The 22,780-nt window shown below is 36.7% G+C and overlaps 1 protein-coding gene across 2 annotated transcripts in view; it reads left to right on the plus strand.

The window, feature by feature from the left end:
- Positions 1 to 22,780, plus strand: part of LOC106871604 (titin) — a 454,558-nt gene that overhangs the window by 47,020 nt on the left and 384,758 nt on the right. Inside the window, exon 1 of one of the 2 annotated variants that reach the window (XM_052967425.1) lies at positions 6 to 94. The exons of the other annotated variant lie outside the window; for it this stretch is intronic. Coding sequence (XP_052823385.1) covers positions 89 to 94 — 6 coding nt within the window. The 5' untranslated portion in view covers positions 6 to 88. Of the gene's footprint in view, positions 1 to 5; positions 95 to 22,780 lie in introns of those variants that run through there. 2 annotated transcript variants of the gene reach the window in all.

Consider the following 22,780-nt stretch of genomic DNA (forward strand, 5'->3'; position numbering starts at 1 on the left):
TTCCACTCCAGTAGACCACTTTCTCTCGCCAGTTCAGCTAGGAAACTTTTACATGTAAGGTGGCACTGCAGATTATCTTAACTTCTACATGAAGGTAAAGAAACATACTCTACTTTTATTATAGTTCATATGTATATATATATATACACACACATACACACACATATTACTTTTGCTTGTGTACACACACACATAACCCATGCATGCTGACGCATAGCGTGCAACATTTTTATCAGCTCTCACATATATGCATATCAACACAGTCAACATAAAGCATACACGTAGGTGGGTAATACACACCAGTGTGTGTGTATGTGTGTTGTTTGTGTTCTGTGTGTGTATATATACTTACAAACATACACTAATACACATATTGTGTACATACTCATTTTGACATAGATTGAACGCAATCTCTTCACTTTATTTAGCGCGCACACACACACACACACACACACACACATACACATAGGCACCGGAGTGGGTGTGTGGCAAGTAGCTTGCTTATCAACTACATGGTTCCGAGTTCAGTCCCACTGCGTGGCACCATGGGCAAGTGTCTACTACTATAGCCTCAGGCCGACCAAAGCCATGCGAGTGGTTTCATAGACAGAAACTGAAAGAAGCCTGTCGAATATATAATATATATATATATATATATATATATGTCTGTGTGTCTGTGTTTGTGCCCCCCCCCCACATCACTTGACAACCGATGCTGGTGTGTTTACGTCTCTGTAACTTAGTGGTTCGGCAAAAAAGACTGATAGAATAAGTACTAGGCTTACAAAGAATACGCTCTGGGGGTTGATTTGCTTGACTAAAGGCAGTGTTCCAGCATGGCTGCAGTCAAGTGACTGAAACAAATAAAAGAACACACACACACACACACACACACACACAATAACCCTTGTGTTTCATGTAAGAAATCATCATTAAAATTTTTGCCCCTTGATAAATTATATGAAAGGTAACTGAAGCAGTTGTCTTGATACAGGTAATGGCTTTATCCTTAAGTATTCATCAGCATGAAGGGGTGTAGAGAATGTGGAGAAAGAAAGCAAGGGATATTTAGGGATTTGAAGTATTTTGACATATGAGTGGTTGTCCCCTTCACTTTATTGAACGAGTGGGAGCCTTATTATTATTATTATTATTATTATTATTATTATTATTATTATTATATATATATATCTTTTTACTTGTTTCAGTGATTAGACTGTGGCCATGCTGGGGCACAACCCCAAATCTTTTGTTGAACTAATTTCAACCCCAGTACTTTTTTTTAAGTCTTCAGTCTCTTTTGCCAAAGTGTGGATGTAAACAAACCAACACCGGTTGTTCAGTTGTGGTGGGGGACAAACACACACACACGTATGGGTGTGTGTGTGATGAGCTTCTTTCAGATTCCATGCATCAGATCCACTCACAAAGCTTTGGTTGGCCCAAGCCTATAGTAGAAGACACTTGCACAAGGTGCCACATAGTAGGACTAAACTCGGAACTATGTGGTTGGGAAGCAAACTTCTTATCATATAGCCATGCCTGAATCTCTGTTTGTGTGTGTATCTAGAGAGAGAAAGAGAGAGAGAGATGTATATCACGCATCTTTGTCACATTCTCTTAGCTTCCTTTCTCTGGTTTTCCTTGAGATAGTTTATTGAGGCAACATGACTTGCAGAAAATACCAGCACTGTATTGAAATGTTTATCTTTTTGTTGTCCTTGTGGCAAATAGAGGAATAACAAGCCAACGAAGGATAATCTACATGATCATTCTGTCTATCTAAAGTAGCAGTCCAGTCTCACTCAAATCGCACCCTATCATTTTAATAAGAGGAAGTCACTAGATGATGTAGTCCTTGATACACTATGTTTGAAAATACAGTGGAATGGTTATAGTTAGAATCCTTTTTGAGCATGTCTACTAGGTCAGCTCTTACCTGAGGCTACACAATAACAATGGGCAGCAAATCAACAATGTCATTAGAGCATAGTACAAATGCTTTGTGCTGTTTACTTTGGCTCTGTTCACTTCTCAGTCCAAATCCTGCTGAGATCAGCTTTGCCATTTATCCTTTTGTGGGTTGATAAAATTAAGTACCAGTTTAGAGTGTTGGATTTGCAGAATTGTTAGCATGTCAGAGATGATAATTTGTAGTATATGTTCAGATGCTTTGTGTTCTGAGTTGTTGAGTGGTAGATTTAACCCATTACCTAGTTTAACACATCACCTGGTCCTTGGATATCTCAATTTCTGAGATATGCACTTGGCCAAAAGTATTGGTAGAAAGGCTGAAGTCAATTTTAATGAATCTCAAAACTTGACTTGTATTTTCACCAATCTTTGATGGATGAAAGACAAACTCTGGAAGATTTGAACTGAGAATATAAAAGATAGATAATAATTTACCTCAACCCATCTGTTTGCCTATGTTTCAATTAATTTTGAAAATAATGTAGAATTTAATAAAGTGACATTGTCATTGTTAAGCTGGTGTTTGGAACATAAATTAATATGAAATTTAGATAACTTTAAAACAGGAAAATTGTATCATGGAATCAAAGGTAGTCTGAGGCAGGTTGGTATCAGAACGGTTAACCCCTTCTACCATGAAAATCAAATTTGTGCCCTCAAAATTTCATTAGCCTTAACTATGGAAAGCAGTTTTATTTACCAATCCATCTTTTGTTGAGGAATGTCATGCTTGAAACTATTTCTTGTTGAGATATGTCAGGTTTAATGAGGCAACATTACTTTCAGAAAATACGAATTCCATTTTTTTCTTTTGTATATATTTAACATTGTTAGTGGAATAACCATGAAGTTTAATTTCACATTTAAATATTTAAGTAATCTGCCATAGCTATGTTGGTCATGTTGCATCTTTAAAAAGTCCATGAAATATCTTATTGTTGGTCACATCACAGTTTTATATTGGTTATCTCACAGTGTAGTGTTGGTCATAACTTAGGTTTAACTTTTCACTGCAAAAGTCAGATATATCCACTTAAAATTTCATAACTGTTAACTGCAGAAAGCAGTTTTTTATATACCAATCTACCCTTAGTTGAATGTCATGCTTGAAACTAATTTTCCTTCAGATAGTTTATTGAAGCAACATGACTTGTAGAAAATACCAGTTCTATTTTTTTGGTATATATTTAACATCATTACTGAAACAACCATGAAATTTAATTTCACGGTTAAAGGGTTAAAGCATTTTGTCTGCCATCCTACAAATTCTACTGACTGACTGCTATTAATAATGGTAATAATTATTTCTTATATAGCCACAAAGCTACCAATTTGGGGTGGAGAATACAGAAAGTTAGACTGATTACATGCAGTATTTGACTGATACTGTATGTTATCAACCCTTGAATGGTAAAAAGTAAAGTTGAAAACTATGGGGTTTGAATTTTTGAGCATAGAATGCCAAACAGAAGTGTTGTATTAAATTCTTGGCAATAGTCAGTCCAATAAAAAGCAGTGAGCTGGAAGGACCATTAGCACACCAGGCAAAATGCTTAGTAGCTTTTCAGCCATTTTTATGTTCTGAGTTCAAATTCTGCTGAGATTGACTTAGCCTTTCGGCATCGATAAAATAAGTACCAGTTGAACTCTGGGATTGATGTAATCACCTTACCCCACTCCCCTGAAATTGCTGGACTTGTGCCGCCAGTACCGCCTGACTGGCCCTCGTGCGGGTGACACGTAAAAGAACCCACTACACTCTCTGAGTGGTTGGCTTTAGGAAGGGCATCCAGCTGTAGAAACTCTGCCAAATTAGATTGGAGCCTGGTGTTGCCATCCGGTTTCACCAGTCCTCAGTCAAATCGTCCAACCCATGCTAGCATGGAAAGCGGACGTTAAACGATGATTATTCAGCCCAACAATTATGCATTCTGAGTTTCTATCCTACAGGTGTCGACTTTGCCTCTGGCAGGTGGGAGATTAAGTGAAATAAGTAACGGTAATATACTGGGGTCACTTTAATCAATTACCCATCAGCTAGGTGGCAGTTTTAAAGTAGGTGAAGAATTAAGCCTATTAACTTTATGTGCCTCTAATGCTTTTGTCCTTCATGCTTAATGTTAGAAGCCGTCTAGGACAGAATCTGTGTTCAAATTCCCACTTTGCCTTTTGTTCTTCCAGGGTTGATAAAATAAGAATCAGCCAAATACTATGGTTGGTATCATCAGTTATTCCCTCCTGGATTTCTGAGATTCTTGCTGATGACATAGAATGAAAAGATTGGGAATGGCTGTTTGGACACTGGTGATTTGACATGGCTGACTGGACATTTAACCTGTTTTGGTGGCAGCACATTTTGGTGCTGGAGAGAAACACAAGCACGCACGCGAACACACACGTGCACACACACACACAAATGCATGCAGGGAGATAGATATACAAACAGATTGAGGAAGAGAGAGAGGAAGAATACAGGCATGGTTGTGTGGTAAAAAGCTTGCTTCTCGACTACATTGTCCTGGGTTCAGTCCCACTATATGGCACCTTAGGCAAATATCTTCTACTATAGCCTCAGGCCGGCCAAAGCCTTGTGAGTGGATTTGGTGGACAGAAACTGAAAGAAGCCTGTCGTGTGTGTGTGTGTGTGTGTGTTTACCCCCTCTTCCCATCGTTTGACAACCGATGTTAGTGTGTTTACATCCCCGTAACTTAATTAACGATTTGGTAAGAGACTAATAGAATAAGTACTAAGTCCTTGGATCAATTTCTTCAACTGAAACCCTTCAAGGCAGTGCTCCAGCTTGGTCACAGTCAAATGACTGAAACAAGTAAAAGAATAAAAGAATACAAACAAAACTAGATGCTCACATGTAAACAGTGTGTAGAGCACAAGAGAGATGTTAAAATGTCTGCTGTCAAATCAGTCAGTGACACTAAATAAAGGGTGCCAAAAGAACTGCACCTAAACATCTCATACCTGTTATAGTAAAATCTCTGAGCAAAGACATGGCAGCAGCAACTGCCCCCCTTGTTTTATTCATACAAGAAATATGTAGTACTGCTTTATCCAGTCTGTGCTTTACTTTTGAAGATGACATGGTGTGAATTGATGGAGATTTGGCTGCTATTTTTAGTAGGTTGAGTGACCACATAAAGGAACTGTTGTTGGATTGATTTGTTTATTAGTATATTAAGTCAGTGTTTAGAAGTGGATTATCATTACTGGTAATGACTTTCTGATTCAAGCTTGAGGCTAACAATTTTGAAGAGAGGGGCTTAGTTGATACCATCGACCCCGGTATCAACTCTGAAAGGATGAAAGGCAAAGCTGACCTTGGTGGGATTTGAACTCAGAATGTAAAGAGTTGGAACAAATACCACAAAGTCTCTTTTCCAATGCTCTGAGTCTGCCAGCTTCACTGCCTTACAGCATATGTATAATGATAAAATTTCAATCAATGTTCTTGTTTAGATATGAACACCTTACTGTCCAACCCATGCCAGCATGGAAAACAGGCATAAGATGGTGATGATGATGATGATGATGATAGCCTTAGTATTGCACCTTAATCTTAGTGCTCTTGAATGAGTTTATTATTGAATGCTTAGTGGCATTTTGTCTGTCTTTATGTTCTGAGTTCAAATTCTGCGAAGGTCAACTTTGCCTTTTATCCTTTCAGGGTTGATAAATTAAGTACCAATCAAGTACTGGGCTCAATGTGATCGACTAACCCCATCTTTCAAAATTCCAGGCCTTGTGCCTGTAGTGGAAATGATCATTGAAGGGCTTAAGCTTGGTGTTTAAAACTTAATTTTCTGGAGAGAAAAATTATAGAAATTTTGTCAGCTGAAAAATTGCATGTTTTCATTTATTCCACTTGTAGTTTTATTTCAATTTTGAACAAGTTTACGGCTGGTTTCCTGTGAGTTTATAACTTGTATAAGGGAAGAGAGATGGATAGTGGTGGGGAAGGTTCTCAGGCAAGTTGGTAAGAAAAAATGTTAAGTAAGAAACCATTAGTCAGAAAGTATCCAAGTATTTTAACTGAAACTCCTTCAGGTATTTCAGTCATCCAAGTAATTATAGAATTAATTAATTTATGATTAAGTTTGGATTAACTAAAGGAATAACAATTGGGTTTTATTTTTGTTGTTTTGTTTTTCTCAAACTGAGTGTTAAGTATTGAGACAGTCAACACCTCTCACTTGCAAAATAATTCGTCATGTTTATAATAAACTATTTTAGTACCATAAGACCTTACTATATTTGAAGAAAAAAACATTGGAGAGGAATTAATAGATTTTACTGCTTGTGTTTTATGATATGGGAATGCTAAAGCTGTTGGAGAATGAGATGTAGAGAGTGAGAGAAATAATTTGAACATGTTTTTTTTACCCTTTCTTGCTAAACCTGCCCAACCTCTCTTCATTCTCACTGAGTTTTTGCATCAGAATCCTGGGGTTAAGAGTTGGAAGCAATTAAAGGGTTAATGGAGTTAGAATTGATAGTGTGCCAATTCTTATTAAATATAAAGTGTAATTTAATGTGTTAAAATTTCCAATTTCACAAATACTAGTTTGACTGCATTCTGCACTGGCGCTTATCAAATCAGATTTAAGGGCTTCTATGAAGGAAGGTCTGATAAATGGAATTCCGTTTCTAAAAACAAGATATTAAGGTTTAGATTAAGGCAGCAAGCTGGTTGAATTGTTATCACTGCAGACTCTATCTTTAAGTTCTAAGTTCAAATTCCATTGAGGACAACTTTGTCTTTTTATCCTTTCGAGATCAATAAAATAAGTACCAGTTGGGTACCGGGGTCAATGTAATTGAGTCCCCCCACCCACAATTTCAGGCCTTGTACCTATAGTAGAAAGGATTAAGAATTTTTTTTATTTAACCCACATTCCTTCCTGTTCTATAGATACATATGTTTCTTTAAGAAATTTTGTAGGTATAAACTTTACAATCTTTTTCCAATATAAATTTTCTTTTTCCAATATAATTTTTACTTCATTGAAGGTATTTAATCTTTCATGTCACATTCACTTAGATTTTATGTTCAAACAATAGTTTTAATCTTGAAAAGAAACATTATGTATCTAATTGAGTTTATTCCTTTTAAAATAGCCTTCATTAAGTTTCTTGTGGTTTTCAACCTATAAGTTTTAACTGTAATGAAAATACTTCAGATTTCTTAACTGGCTGAGATGATACTCCTTATATTTTTGTAGTTTTTTTATTATCTATTTCTTTTATATCCTTTTATAGCCATTTTGCTCAAAACAGCTACTTTTTTTTACTATCTTGTAAGTTTTTTCTTAGGCTTAATTGCTTGTAACTTCTTGAAATTTTAATATGAAAAAAGCCACAACAGTACAGCTATGTAGCTTTTAAATCCAAACTTCAACAGGTTAGACCACTGGTTCTCAACCAGAGTTCATATAACCCCTGGGGTGGGAGAGTCCATATAAGATTTTGATGGGGGTCCATGCAAGCAAAATAGTATCCACAGTAGTATGTTAATTTTGCTTTAGATGTATTTATTGCAAGAAACAGCTTGGGTTTCTTTCTCTAATGTTTTATACATAGTTCAACCTATTTTGAAAAGCAAAATATTGGTCAAATTTGTAAGAAATATCTATAAAACTAGTTTTTAAACTGCGAGTGGCAATGGGGGTCTACAGATAAAAAAAAAGTAGTTGAGAAAACTGGGTTTGAGTAAACTGATGATTCATTTTGTTCATGTATTTTGTGTGCTTTCCAGATCAGAGATATCCATCAGTGGGGAATAATCATTCCTATTGACTTTGAGAGGTTAAAAATTGCAACATTTCATGTTTTTGGCTCAAGTATGTATGTGACAGTAGTACAGTCAAGTACTGAACCAACATTGAGACTAACCTTGTACTATACAACAGTAACCACAATATATCGGTCTGGTTGTTTAGCTCTAGGTCAGACTTTTCAACCACAGCCATCTGCATTTTGTACACTCAGGATTACATTGTTTAGAGCAGTGTTTCTCAACCATTTTTTGTCTGTAGGCCCCTTTGATTCTTATTTTACTCAGGTGGACCATCATAGCCATTCAATGTTTTAAAAGATCTTGTAGTTTTATAATGAAGTGTTATTAACAAATGTATGAAAGAAATTGTTAAAATATTTTGTGTATTGTTACAAGTATAAGCGATTTATTGTGGATAAATTCTAACTACAAAATTTTATATGGACCCCCAAGGATCATACAAACCCTGGTTGAAAACCATTGGTCTAGAGCAGTGGTTCTCAACTGGGGTCCATAAAAGATTTTTGCGGGGTCCACGCAACAACTAGGTTTGTTTCTCTAACATTTTAGATATACCAGTGCCACCTGACTGGCTCCCATGCCAGTGGCACATAAAAAGCACCATTTGAGCGTGGTTAATGCCAATGCTGTCTGACTGGCTCCCATGACAGTGGCACGTAAAAACCACCCACTACACTCTGAGTGGTTGGCATTAGGAAGGGCATCCAGCTGTAGAAACCTTGCCAGATCAGATTAGAGCCTGGTGCAGCCTCCTGGCTTGCGAGTCCTCAGTCAAATCATCCAACCCATGCCAGCATGGAAAGCAGACATTAAACGATGATGATGATGATGAAGTTAATGTGTGAAAAACTGTTGTGACAAGAGTCACTGATACCCCTGTGGAATTGGAAGAATGGACTAGCCGGATTCATATAAAAATTAGTGTATTGGCTGAGACAGGGGAAGGTTGTAGGAGTCATTGAGATTGTTGAGAGCTTGTATTTATTGGAGTATTGTGTTTAGTGGAGTAATTTGAAGTACGTCATGTGAAGATAGTTGTGTCTATCCCCACTTTGTGAAATCTGTATATCCAACATAAAGAAGAGTATAAAAAAAACAAAATAGGAATTTTGAAAAAATTTCTATAAAACTAGTTATTAAACATTGAATGGCTATGGGGTGGGGGGTCCATCAGAATAAAATAGTAATCGAAGGGGTCCACAGTAAAAAAAAAATGGTTGAGAGCCCCTGGTCTCGAGTATCTCTTGTCATTTTATGTTAACAAGATGTGATTTGGGGCTGATCTGGTTGCTGTTTCTAGCAGATTAAGCAAGCATGTAGATAGATGCGTTTATCTTTAGCTTATAAATCTTGTTACCAGTAATGTACGAAATTCAATAATGAGTCAATTCAATGGCCTTCTGCCAATGTAAAAAATTTCTTATCTGTTTATCTATTACTTACCACCACTACTATTACTGCTACTATCACCTCCACAGCCACTACTACTACAACTACCACCACTTTTACTACTACCACTTCAATTAATATTACCAACACTGCTATTAACTCCACCACCACAACAGTGATCTTTGTCTCTCTTTGAACCAATTGACACTATATTTATTCACCTACACTTGTAACCAACACTATGTAACACCGCCCCCCCCCCCGCCTATCTTTCTTCTGTAATCCCTCCTTCCCTCTCTCTCCTTTCTCCTGTTCTGCTGAACCTAGACTGCATATTGAACGCTGTCCAATCGTTTCTTTACACAATACTGAGTACCGCAACCTGCCAAGACAAAACCACTGCCTCTCCCATAATCCCTTAGACATTAATTACTAACCTGCTATGCGAACCATGAGAGTCTGTATCTGATCACCCGGCCAGCTAGAAATAGCAGTCAAACTTCCCTCCAATCACAACCTACTGTCTTGAATGGAAAAAGAGAAAGGAAGCGCATTAGACAGGATATTCATGGTTGGAATGCCATTGATCGTAAATCTGCGCAGTTAGGGCTGATCTGGAGCTAAAATACTACTACTACTACTACTATTCAAGCTGAATATAAACTGCATGAATGTCAAGCCAACCTGTTTGTCTAGAAAAGTCAGCAGAGGTTTGTGGGTGTGTCCTTATTCTTGCGACTAACCAAATATAAACACTAAATGACACTGGTACCATTGAAAAGATGTCCCTTAACCCCAAGTAGACAAACTTTTGATCAAAGGCATTATCAAAAGCATTCCATGTGTGTGTGTGTGTGTGTGTGGCAGGGGTGGGGGAAGGGGCATAGTGTACCTCGGACTACATTGTCTAATATATCCTTCTTCTTTGCTTTTTTCTAAGATTATAGGGTTTTATACAAGGGAGATATTAAAAGTTAGGATGAAGGTGTGTGTTTACACACACATACATATGTGTGTTTATATTTGTGCTTATCTGAAAATTACTCAGATTAAGGGCAGTAACATTACTCACATTCTGTCAATTAGTGTGTCTACTGGCTTTCTGTCTTCAGTTTGTGGAATAAAGTATCCCTTACTTGACAAGCAGGTGAGGGTTAATGACAGGAAGTGCGTCCGACTGTAAAACAACACCTCAATACTATATTCATCTAATCCATGCTAGCATGAACATAATCAAACAAACGAATATATATTTTACCTGAATTTCTTAGATGAGGAATTATCATTTTTTTTACATTTAATATTCCAACTCTTTACATTCCGAGTTCAAATTTCAATGTGATCAATTTTGGTTTCATTCTTCCTGAGCCGATGACATAAAGAACCGGCCAAATATTGGATTCAAATTTTGGCACAAGACCAGCTGTTTTGAGGGAGAGGGTAAGTTGATTTTATCAACACCCCCAAACCTCTGCTGACTTTTTGTAGACAAACAGGTTGACTTGACATTCATACAGTTAATATTCAGCTTGAATAGAAGTAGTAGTAGTATTTTAGCTCCAGATCAGCCCTAACTGCGTAGATCTATGATTAATAGCATTCCAACCATGAATGCACTTCCTTTCTCTTTTTCTATTCAAGACAATAGGTTATGATTGGAGGGAAGTTTGATTGCTGGTTCAGTAATCAAATATGGACTCTCATGGTACTTATTCTATTGACCTTGAAAGGATAAAAGACAAAGTCAAACCATGGCAGCAGAATTTGAAATCAGGGTAAAGTGCCACTAAGTATTTTGGCCAGTGTGCTAATGATTCTGCCAGCTTTAATGCCTTGTGACATATGGCAGTTGTTTGACTGACAACATTGTCTGTTGTTTCTGCTTTTAGAAGCTGATATTACTATGCTTGCAGGGCAGTTGTTACTTGAGAAACCTTTATCATCATCATCATCATTTAATGTCTATGTATCATACTGGCATGGGTTGAATAGTTTAATGTGTCCAACGACTGCTTTGGCATGGTTTTTACAGTATGAACTGGGTACATTTTTCATGCCACCCTCACTATTGAGGTTGCCATGCAGTTCGCAGGATGACAAGAACCCTTTTCATTGGGGTTGTACATAGCTTCCTTGCAGTAACGATGGCAGCGGGTAAAAATCAATTAACTTTGAAGAATAAACTAGAAGGAAGTCCTTCATTAATGAAGTGCAATCTAATGGAAGAGGACTTTTCTTAACATCCATTAAACAATCTCAAATTATCAAAGCAAACTTGTTTCTTTATTGGCCTAGCACAATTATAACATCTGACATTTTTTTTTTAACAGTACCAGGTGCACTGCTTTTTGTATTTATTCATTTTCAATCAATGTATTTCATGTTGTGCTTACTTTCATTATTTAAATATTTGTACTATAGTTAACACGACAGAAATTTCCCTCTAAATAGGGTACTGTTGACAGAGCTTTCAGATTTCTCATGGCTTCAATAGATTATATTTTTTGTCTCTTGCTTGTTTCAGTTATTCGGCTGCAACAGCTATGCTTGGGCACCATTTAAAGGATTTAGTTGGACAAATTCCCTAGTACTTATTTTTTTAAAGTCTGGTACTTAATCTATAAGTCTGTTTTGCCAAACCACTAAGTTACAGGGATGTAAACAAACCAACACCGATTGTCAAATAGTGGGGTGGCAAACACAGATACACCCATACATAATGGAAGAAATCAACCCTAGTACTTATTCTTCAATTTGTGTCTCTTTTTCTATAGCTTGAGGCCTTTCCTGTCACCAACCAACACCTGTTTCCAACAAGACATATTTTCATAAAAGACAGGAAATGAATAGCACCACATGTATGATGGTGATACTCACTTTCAACCATCAGGTTGCAGTCCACACATGCACACACACATTTCTTTCAGTTTCTACCAAATCTGACAGGAAAGGTACTTGCCTAAAGTGTCATACAATGAGATTGAACCCAAAACCATATGGTTGAGAAGGAAGAGAGCTACTTAATCACACAGCCAGGGTTAGATATAATAGGTGTTCCTATAATTTAAGACCGGGAATTATCTAGTGCCCCCAAAGACTGTAATCTTTTTAGTTGTGTGTTTTACGCATCACATGCTATAATTATGTAGAAAAGAAATCTTTTTTTTTAATGGGTAAAGATTTCTTTGCCAACTTTTCATTTCCATAATTTTTTACTTTCTTTAGAAAATTGTTTCAGAATTATATTCTAAACATCTGAGATTCTTCACAAGCATGTGTAACTTTTTTAAATCGGAAAACATTTTCAAAAAAAAAAAATAATAATAATAATAATAATAATAGGCGTAGGAGTGGCTGTGTGGTAAGTAGCTTGCTTACGAACCACATGGTTCCGGGTTCAGTCCCACTGTGTGGCACCTTGAGCAAGTGTCTTCTACTATAGCCTCGGGCCGACCAAAACCTTGTGAGTAGATTTGGTAGACGGAAACTGAAAGAAGCCTGTCGTATGTATATGTTTATATATGTGTTTGTGTGTCTGTGTTTGTCCCCTAAACATCGTTTGACAACTGATGCTGGTGTTTACGTCCCCGTAACTTAGCGGTTCGGCAAAAAGAGACCGATAGAATAAGTACTTGGCTTACAAAAGAATAAGTCCTGGGGTCGATGTGCTCGACTAAAGGCGGTGCTCCAGCATGGCCGCAGTCAAATGACTGAAACAAGTAAAGAGTAATAATAGGGAAATGAGTGCCCCTTCCTCTCTTCAGCTCACTTTTTATTTATTTATTTATTTTTATTCAGAATCGTAATTTGCTATATTTGAAACATCCACATCCGACGAAACTACGGTATTTTACACACTACATAATTCCAAGCCGTGTCCTATAGAAAGGCCGTGTGTGTAAAATAGTTTTTTTTTACTTTTGTGCTATTCTATTTATTTTGTTTTTTCCTTTCCCCCTGTCAACAAGGTAAGAAAGGAACAGGGCGCATGATTTTCGCAGACATTCCATGCCTGCTAAAATAATACAGCTGATGTGTCCATGAACTTCTGTAAGTCAGTGATTGCAATTAAAACGTGGCTGTGGTCGGGAAATCGGTTGTCTCGCATTAATGATGACAGCAGTATCAAAACCACACAACCTGGCACTCGAGGGGCCAGGCGATGGTGTTAAGCCAGTGAGTGAGGGGCGTGTTTGATCCGCCTTCCCCTTTCTTTACTCAATTGCAGCACGGATGTACAGCACAAAAATGACGTGGTTTCCATATGCCGTCAGAGTGACTGTACGTTAAATTGTTAATGCACCTGTAAGAGCCATTATCAACCTCTCGTCACTTTCCGCAATCAAAGTCATTAATATTATTATTGCATCATACAAGTGCGTGCGTGCACGGGCGTCTTTCACTCTCTCTCACTCACTCACTCACTCACTCACACAGACACTCTCTCACTCACTCACACACACACACTATATTCCAAACTTATTCATTCAGTATTTATAGCTAGATTATCTCCCCTAACCTCACCTCGTTTACCTCCCTTGTCACATAACCTTCTTGTATGTTAATTAAAAATTAATTAGCAGAGATGCTGTCATACAAAATTCCTTGTACCAAATTACTATTTCGCAAAATATAGAACAGTTTTATTTTTCGGTTAATTTATTTGAATCCTCTTTAGCTCCTTGAAATACTACGTATTATGTTTTAAAGTTGTTTTTTTTTTCTCCAATTAAAATTCGTTTTTCTTTCTCCTGTATATCTACGTTTTCACTACAACATGAACATTTAATTCAATTATCGATCAGCTGCTACAATACTCCCGTGTTTTGAAGAGTTGTAAACCACTGGTTCTTCCCATGGTCATGAATCAAAATTATCACCTAGGTATGATTGTGTGAATAATATACATGATACGTATAGGCAGCAGTTAGATTTAGGGAATTTATGCATACTCATAATTGTGAAAGCATATATATATAATATATTAATATTTATTGCCAAACTAACGTGGCAGTCTGTAGAAATAGAACGAATACTACTGTTGATTAGCTCCGAGAGGCGATCGTCTCTAGCTAGCTATATGACGCACGAACTTGCGGAGGTCATCAACATTATTCTTTTACTTGTTTCAGCCATTTGACTGCGGCCATGCCGGAGCACCGCCTTTGGTCATACAAATCGACCCCAGGACTTGCTCTTTGTAAGCCTGGTACTTATTGCAGCTTTCTATTTTGCCGAACCGCTAAGTTACGGTGGCATAAACACACCAGCATCGGTTGTCAAGCGATGGTGGTGGGACCAACACAGACACATATAACGGGTTTCTTTCAGTTTCCGTCTACCAAATCCACTCACAAGGCTTTGGTCGGCCCGAGGCTACAGTAGAAGACACTTGCCCAAGGTACCACGCAGTGGGACTGAACACGGAACCATGTGGTTGGGAAGCAAGCTTCTAACCACACAGCCACGCCTGATTTATTATTATTATTATTATTATTATTATTATCATCAAAAATTTTCCTCGGTCGGATAATTGTGTAAGTCAATGAATATAAACGTTTCCATATTGGCTGGCACAAAAATGCTACTTAAAATGTGTGTGCGAACGTATATTTATGAAATTGAATAAAGCTTAAAATTTATAGGTTTTAATGGGTATAGTCGAGTGAATGGGCATAATTTTATTTCTGTTAATTATTGACAACGAAGGAAGGAAACCCAATGTTGTCTCAGGTGGCATCTGAATGCCACGAAATAATGTTATGTGTCTGAGTTTATCGCCACCTTTTCTACATACCACCGCCTTTGCATTGACAGTAATAATACTTTAATTAGTGATAATCATTTTGATAATTTCCCATTTAGACACAAGCCTTCCCATAATACGAGATACTACTACATAAACAATTTTTCTTTTTGTTGTGTGTGTGTGTGTGTGTGTGTGTATATATATATATATATATATATATATATATATATATATATATATATATACATACATACATACATACACACAGTAGGAATATTACCTGTTTATCACAAGAATATAACACAATGGCTATAGGAAGGACTTGAAATCAAGACCATGTGTTAAGTAATCTAACATGCAAGCCTCATAACCATTCTCATTTCTTCACTTTCTGAGTTCAGATCTCATGAAAGACATGTTATCTGTTCAGATTATCTGTTATCTGTTCAGGTTTTAATAAAATAAGTATCATTCAATTACAGGGACTGATTCTGTGAACTTTACCTTGTACTCTAAAATTTATGACCAAGTTCTAATGTAAGGAAAAAAACATTAGTGTGTGTTTGTGTTTGTTTCCCTACCACCACCACCAATCTGCCACCATCTCTTGACAACACCTGGTATTAGTTTGTTTACATCCCTGTAACTTAGAAGCTCAGTAGAATAAGTACCAAACTTTTAAAAAAATTAGTGGTAGTGTTGATTTGTTCAACTAAACCCCTCTAGGTGGTGCCCCACCATGGCTGCTGTCCAGTGATTGAACAAGTAAAAGTTAAAAGAATAATACTTGTGGTGGTGGTGGTGGTGATGGCATGATGATTATAACATGATTTCCTTTCTGTTACAAATACCCTCCTTATACAGGTTCACTCTCTCCCAGTAATTTCATATTTCCAAACCCAAAGTTAACCACATTAATTTTACTTTATATCTAAATTAATATAGCCCATGAAGACTTTAAATGCTTTTACTTCAGACCAACTACTAAAAAGTCTGCTTTGTAGATATGTCCTTTTATAGAAATGTGTTCCCTAATTATAAGTAACTGCCATAAATTAAATACATTAAAGTCAAGCTAGAAATAGTAACCAAATCTTTTATATCACATCCTGTTCTTTAACAAAAAGGAATAGTAACCAAGCTAGAAATAGTAACCAAATCTTTTATATCACATCCTGTTCTTTAACAAAAAGGAGTAGACATTCACAACTGAAATGCCTTTGATTGTAGGTCTCCTATTCAAATGGGACTGACCTGAAACTAAACAACAACATATATTAAAGTGTATATTTAGCTTCCTTGTATAAGCAAGACTTCATCTGTAGCCTTATAAACAGTTCAGTTCAAGAGATAAAAGAGTTAAATGTCAAAGCTTTGTTGTTATTATCATTGTAATTTCCCAGTATAGTGGTTTCATCTTTAGCATTTATTATCAATATTTACTGCATCTACACTGTGTTTCAGTCAGTCTGATATCTAATCAGTTATTAGATATTGAGCTGATTGAGACATATAATAGGTGTAAAGGTTGTAAAGATGCAATCAATATAGTCAGTTAAATAATAATCTTCAAAAAAAAAAAATTAACATTAATTACTTCTTTCAGTTTAGAAATAATAGTTTTAAGTCTCTGAGTGGTTGGCGTTAGGAAGGGCATCCAGCTGTAGAAACTCTGCCAAATCGGACTGGAGCCTGGTGTTGCCATCCGGTTTCACCAGTCCTCAGTCAAATCGTCCAACCCATGCTAGCATGGAAAGCGGACGTTAAACGATGATGATGATGAAGTCACCTTCTAGTTTGGAGCTCCATATATATCCAGGCACAAGACACCTGATGATTAGAATATGAACAAATTAAAACATAGTGTAGATGTAAATATTGTACATATCTACTCTAATGACCAGAAAATTATAATCTTAGTAAGACAGTATCTTTTGAGAAGATCTTTGAGATAACAATGTCTATAATGTTAAAATTGTAAAGACAAATTGCTCTGGTAATATTGGATAAAGTGATGGTGTGGTGAACATGATAAAGGCACGAATAAAGAATGAGCAGGACTTGCTTTGAGTAAATGGTAAAATGAAAATATTAGTGATAAGCATATTATTATCCATAAAACACCCTCAATAAATCATCATTATCAACAACAGCATCAGCAATAAATCAAGTATTATTAGAAGCTCCATGTTCCACGATTCCAAACGTTATCAGGAAGTGGATGAGTCATGGTGATGTCAGAAATTTGCAAGGCAGATGCCACAGTTCAAATTCTGATATTATGATGTTAGAATACGTAACACATTTATAAATGATATTGGAATTCACGACATATCTATAAACGAAAACATATGAAATAATATAGAAACATCATAGTGTAAATAAACAACACTGCACTACAGACATATGTTCAAGGTATTGTTACAAAGCAAATATTATAATAAATACGTATAGTTAGTTAATTCCTCTTAATTACATAACCTCAGTAATTGAAATATATGCAAGTAACCAAATTTGTATAGCAGTTAATAAATTTTAAGATTTCAAAATATTGTCAGTAAAATGGCATTATAGTAATAGGGTATTATATTTCAGTAAGCATTATATAATGAATTTATTTTACAGTATATTTTCTGTATACATAATTTATTCCACACCCACTTCAAGCTATTTTTTTTAAATATGTATTGATATGGCAGTTTTTTTTGTTTTTTTTTTTTATCTTAGATGCATGGCTTAGAGGTTAGGGTATTTGGCTCACAATTGTAAGGTTGTGAGTTCAATTCCCAACAGCATGTTGTGTCCTTGAGCAAGGCACTTTATTTCATGTTGCTCCAATCCAATCAGCTGGCAAAAATGAGTAGTACCTGTATTTCAAAGGGCCTGCCTTGTCATATTGTGTGTCACACTGAATCTCTCTGAGAAGTACATAAGAGTACATGTATCTGTAGAGTGTTCAGCCACTAACACATTAATTTCATGAGAGGATGTTCTATCGATTAGATCAACTGGAACCCTCATTGTCATAATTGGTGGAGTGCTAGTAAAAATAATTTGACCTTATCCTCTTAGTTTTCCAAACATTCTGATCAACTCAAGCCTTGCTAGTTAACAAAACTTAGTTAGATGAATAATTTGGAATGTTGTGGATAGCAAAACAAGCATGCATCATCATCATCATCAGTTCTTAATGTCTGTCTTTCATGCTGGCATGGGTTGTTACATGGTTTGCCAAGACCTAGTTAGCCCAAGAACTGCATCACACTCCCAGTATCTATTTTGGCATGGCTTCTACATCTGGATGCTCTTCCTAACTAACACCAACCACTTTACAGAGTGTACTGGGTGCTTTTTTATTTTTTTACATGGCACCAACACTTGTAAGGTCACCATGTAGCTTGCAACACCAAGACCCTCTTTGACTGAGTTGGTTTAAAGTAGAGAGGGAGGCAATTTCATGATAGTTAATGAGAGATTAAAATATGAAAGAAGGAGCTGGGACAGATTTCTTGCAGCAGAAGAGCTATATGGCTATTTGTGTAAAATAGCATCATTTTCTTAGAGAGATCCAATGGGCAAATGACTGGTTCTATGTAAATGGCCTTATCATATTTTAGCTTCATAAAATGTATAGCACATCTTGTTTTAGTGTCCGCTGCCTCTTTGACCTATGTATTAGATCTGACATATATGAAGATGAGCCTATTAGTATAGGCAGTACTATCTCCAGCATCATATAACTATAGCAGGTTCTGTTAGATTAATCTTCCAGAGTGATTGTTAAAGATATTGATGAGAAATGTTTTCTTTGTAATGTGCTCTCAGCCTTTAGAGAGTATATTTGAAATATTCTATCTACAATAAGTTTTGGTTGGTTTGTTTGTGGATGTACTTAACCGCTAAATCACCAGTTTATGTACAATTATTATTGCAATTTTAGATTTTAATTTACCTTTCAGTAATGGTAGCCATATTGAGCTGATATCAGCTCTAGATATACTGAACTGCTTATTTGATTTTTCTAAGTTTCTACTGTCTATTGTCTGTCTACAGAGTTAGATTTGAAGTAATAACTAGTTACATGTAACACTAAAGTTGTGTATATTATCAGTCTTTCTTCTCCAGTTCGAAAATGTGAAGTGAATATTGTGAAAATGTATTAATATTAACACACATAACACTAGTAATTTCATTTTTCTAATGTATTTTCCTTTTTTCTTTTTCTTACAGGTAAGTCATTTTATTTGCAAAATCTTCTCACTACATAGAATTCTTTTAATGCAAGGTAAGTTCAGAGTTTGGTAACTTATTGGTGTGACAGTTTCAGTGTTGCTTTTGAGTAATTTAGCTTCTGACATCCTGATATTTTTGATGGCTAGCATTTCTTGTGTTTGTTTTGCTTCTGATCAAGCAGACCTATAATTAAAAACATTCCTACCAGGACCATCCCATGTTATTGCTAGACACAGTGTGCCCAAACCACATTAATCCAATGTATTCTGTTCTAAAATAGCAAGATATGTTCTGAGGGAGATTTATTGTTTCATACAGGTTAAATTGCTGCATAGAAACTCTGTCACGTGTCTTGTGTTGATTTCTTTATTTCTAATAGTTTCTTGCTGTAGAATTACCCTGATCTACCTTTTAGTGAAAAGTTAGCATTGTAAATAACATTTGAGTACCTGGCAGTAGGAGTGGTTGGTTGCTTAACAAATGATTGGTTCAGCTGAAGACTCTTTGCATGGCTTACAAATCATTAATTTGTCAAGGTAAATCTCTTCAAGTATTTACCTGTTTTCAAACCCTTAACATAATTACTGAGGTAGAGTTAGCACAACACAGTGCAACAGGGTTGTCAACCTTTAGAATTACAACTACAATCTACCCAACAAGTTTCCTACCAATTTCATTTCCCCAATTTCACACACAAAAGGCTGTAGAAAATTGTATTTGCCCACGATAACATGCAGTAAGAATGAACCCAGATCTTGTTGTTGCAAAACAAACATCTAAACTAGTCATGGACAGCTTGCAATCTGCAGGGTTTTTTGAACAGTATACCTAATGGAAAATTACCTTGAATTTTTTTTTGTAGTGAGCTATGTTTCATAAAGCCCACTTCTAGAAAAAGGTTCTCCATGTTTTTTCCAAGACATGTAAAAGATGCCCAGTACTCTCTGTAGGGTGGTTGGTATTAGGAAGGGAATCCAGCTGTAGAAACCAAGCCAAAACAGACTGGAGCTTGGTGCAGCTCTCTAGCTTACCAGCTCCAGTCAAACCATCTAAGCCATACCAGCATGAAAAATGGTGGTTGTGATAGTTGTTGTGTGGAATGTCTTTGTGTTGCTGATAGAAGTAGTTGTGTTAATTAATTCCTGGTTAACCTAAATTGAGCAGACCAATGATCAAAGGTAGGCCAACCATGACTCTCTTGTCTTTTGTGGGATCTCTAGGACTATATTATCTGACATGTTTCTCCTGTTTTTAAAATGGAGAAGGATAACTTGAAAGTGATTTGGCTGCTATTTTTGGCAGGATGAATAGCTATGTTGGAGCTCCCTTGTTGCATTGCATTGTGTAATGATGTCTTTATGGTGGTGTTGGTGGTTGTTGCAGTGGACTATGTCTTGGTGATGGTTGTAGAAGCAGCTGCAGTATGCTACGTAGTGGTGGGGTAATAGTGATGGTAGCTGCTGCTGTTGCTTCTTCTTCTTCTTGTCTTTTTAAAAAGCTTCCTATTTGCCTTCTCAGGAATGTTGGCCTGAGTACCAACCTACCACTGCCACCGGAAGAGCACCCCTTGTTTAACTGGTCTGAAATAAACCAGAGGCTGACTGTTCAGTGATCCGCCTTCACCTGCTACCCCTCAACCTCAGCTCCCCCAGCATAAAAATGCTTATTATGTGGTGTGGATTTATTGGGCCAAAACAGACCCGTGCCAGAAATATATCTGACCTTCTGTCATTAATTCACCTCTACTCTCTCATTAACCTGGCTCTCTTTCCTGTAATTATTTTCTATTTCTCTCTCTTTCTCTCTCTTTCTCTCTCTTTCTCTCTCTCTCTCCCCTTTATTTCTCTTTCTCATCCTCTTGCTCTCTTTTCATCTATTTCTTTCCCTTTCTCTCCCCTTATCTTTCTCCCCCTCCCTCCTCTCTCTCTCTCTCTCTCTCTCTCTCTCTCTCTCTCTCTCTCTCTCTCTCTCTTTCACACACACACACACACATATCTATTTATTCATACACATAGGTAAATGCTAGTCCCTTAGCTCTATTTAAAGCTCTGCACAATTAGAACTCTGGCAGAGATTAAAAAAAAAAAAAATGGTAACCTGCCGTAGATTATATACACTAGAATCAGCACTGATGGGACTCATTGTTGTTCAGTAGCCCTCCCCTAGCATCTATACATAAAACATACTAAACCACAATTAAGGTTACATCTAAGTTACATACTATTTCAATTATTGTTTAGGGTACAATTATGGTAATTTGGGTGTTGTGTGAGGGTACAGTGTAGCATTCTGGGTTTGCTGTGTACAGTACTGCGTGATAGCGTGGGGTATTGTGGCCCTTTTTAGAGGAACGTGCCTAAAAGTTTTAGTATTAGTCACAATGGAGGTGTGTAAGATGGACTTGGTTGGTAAATGGTGACTGCAGTTACTCAAAATCTATTTCAATGGTATTTTGAACTTGTCATAATATATTTGCTAGAGAAGCTACTATTTTAGTGTTTGTGTGTGTGTGTTGGGAGTTGTGAGATAAAGGATTTATCAAAATGGTATTCCTCTTGTGAATATTATCTAAACATCATAGATAGCACTGGTTTATATTATCAACTGCAAACTTTATAATTTGTCTTATCTTTGTACTTATCAGTCACAATGTGCTACTAATACATTCCTACAGTATGTGTGTTTGTGTCTGTGTGTGTGTGTGTGTGTGTGTGTATATATATATATATATAGAGAGAGAGAGAGAGAGAGAGAGAGAGAGAGAGAGAGAGAGAGAGAGAGAGAGAGAGAGACAGAAAAAAACACGAAAAAAGTACAATGAGCTTGCCATGAGGAGTGGAATATCCAGCATTTCAGATTTAATCCTATGTCAGGGGGTACAGAAAAAGAGAAGTTGAAGAAGGCCAGTTTTTCAAGCTGAGAGGATGTAAACTCTGTCTTTCTTCAATTTCTCTTTTCCTGTACCCCGTGACTAAAGATTACACCCAAAACGTTGGATATTCTACTCCTCATGGCAAGTTCTTCACTGTACCCCTTTCACTTTCTTCTATATCTTTTCAAGTCTTGTTGACACAGAGCCACACAAGATGCCTTGTTTGCCTATATATATATCCTTAAGCCCCTAGGACTCATAATGCCAGGTAACTGATTTCCATGGCATTATAGATGATAGATCTCAGCATCCCTCAGAACAGCTGAACAGGATGATGGCCCATTGCAGGATTCAGGGCCAGCAATTTTTGAAGGATGGTGGACAAATCAATTACATTGATCCCAACACTAGACTGATACTTTCTAAGGGATGAAAGATAAAGTTGACTCTGGAATTTGAACACACAACATAAAGAGCCAGAAGAAATGCCATTAAGCATTTTGTTCGACATGCTAACAGATCGACACTCTTGCCACTGCTGTATATTTACTAACTACCATTTGAATATATGGCAGTTTATTAACCACCCTGTGTTGTTTTTGTTTAGTTCCAAAGGAGCCTGCTAGTGCAGACCTATGATTAAAGACATTCCAACCAGGAGCGCCCTGTTTTTTTGCACATGTAGAACTATATTGTCTAGCATATCCTTTATCTTTTGTGACTATTTGAGAGAGATTTGGCTGCTATTTCTAG

The sequence above is a fragment of the Octopus bimaculoides genome, chromosome 4, assembly GCF_001194135.2.
Source record: "Octopus bimaculoides isolate UCB-OBI-ISO-001 chromosome 4, ASM119413v2, whole genome shotgun sequence".
In the NCBI taxonomy this organism is placed as follows: domain Eukaryota; kingdom Metazoa; phylum Mollusca; class Cephalopoda; order Octopoda; family Octopodidae; genus Octopus; species Octopus bimaculoides.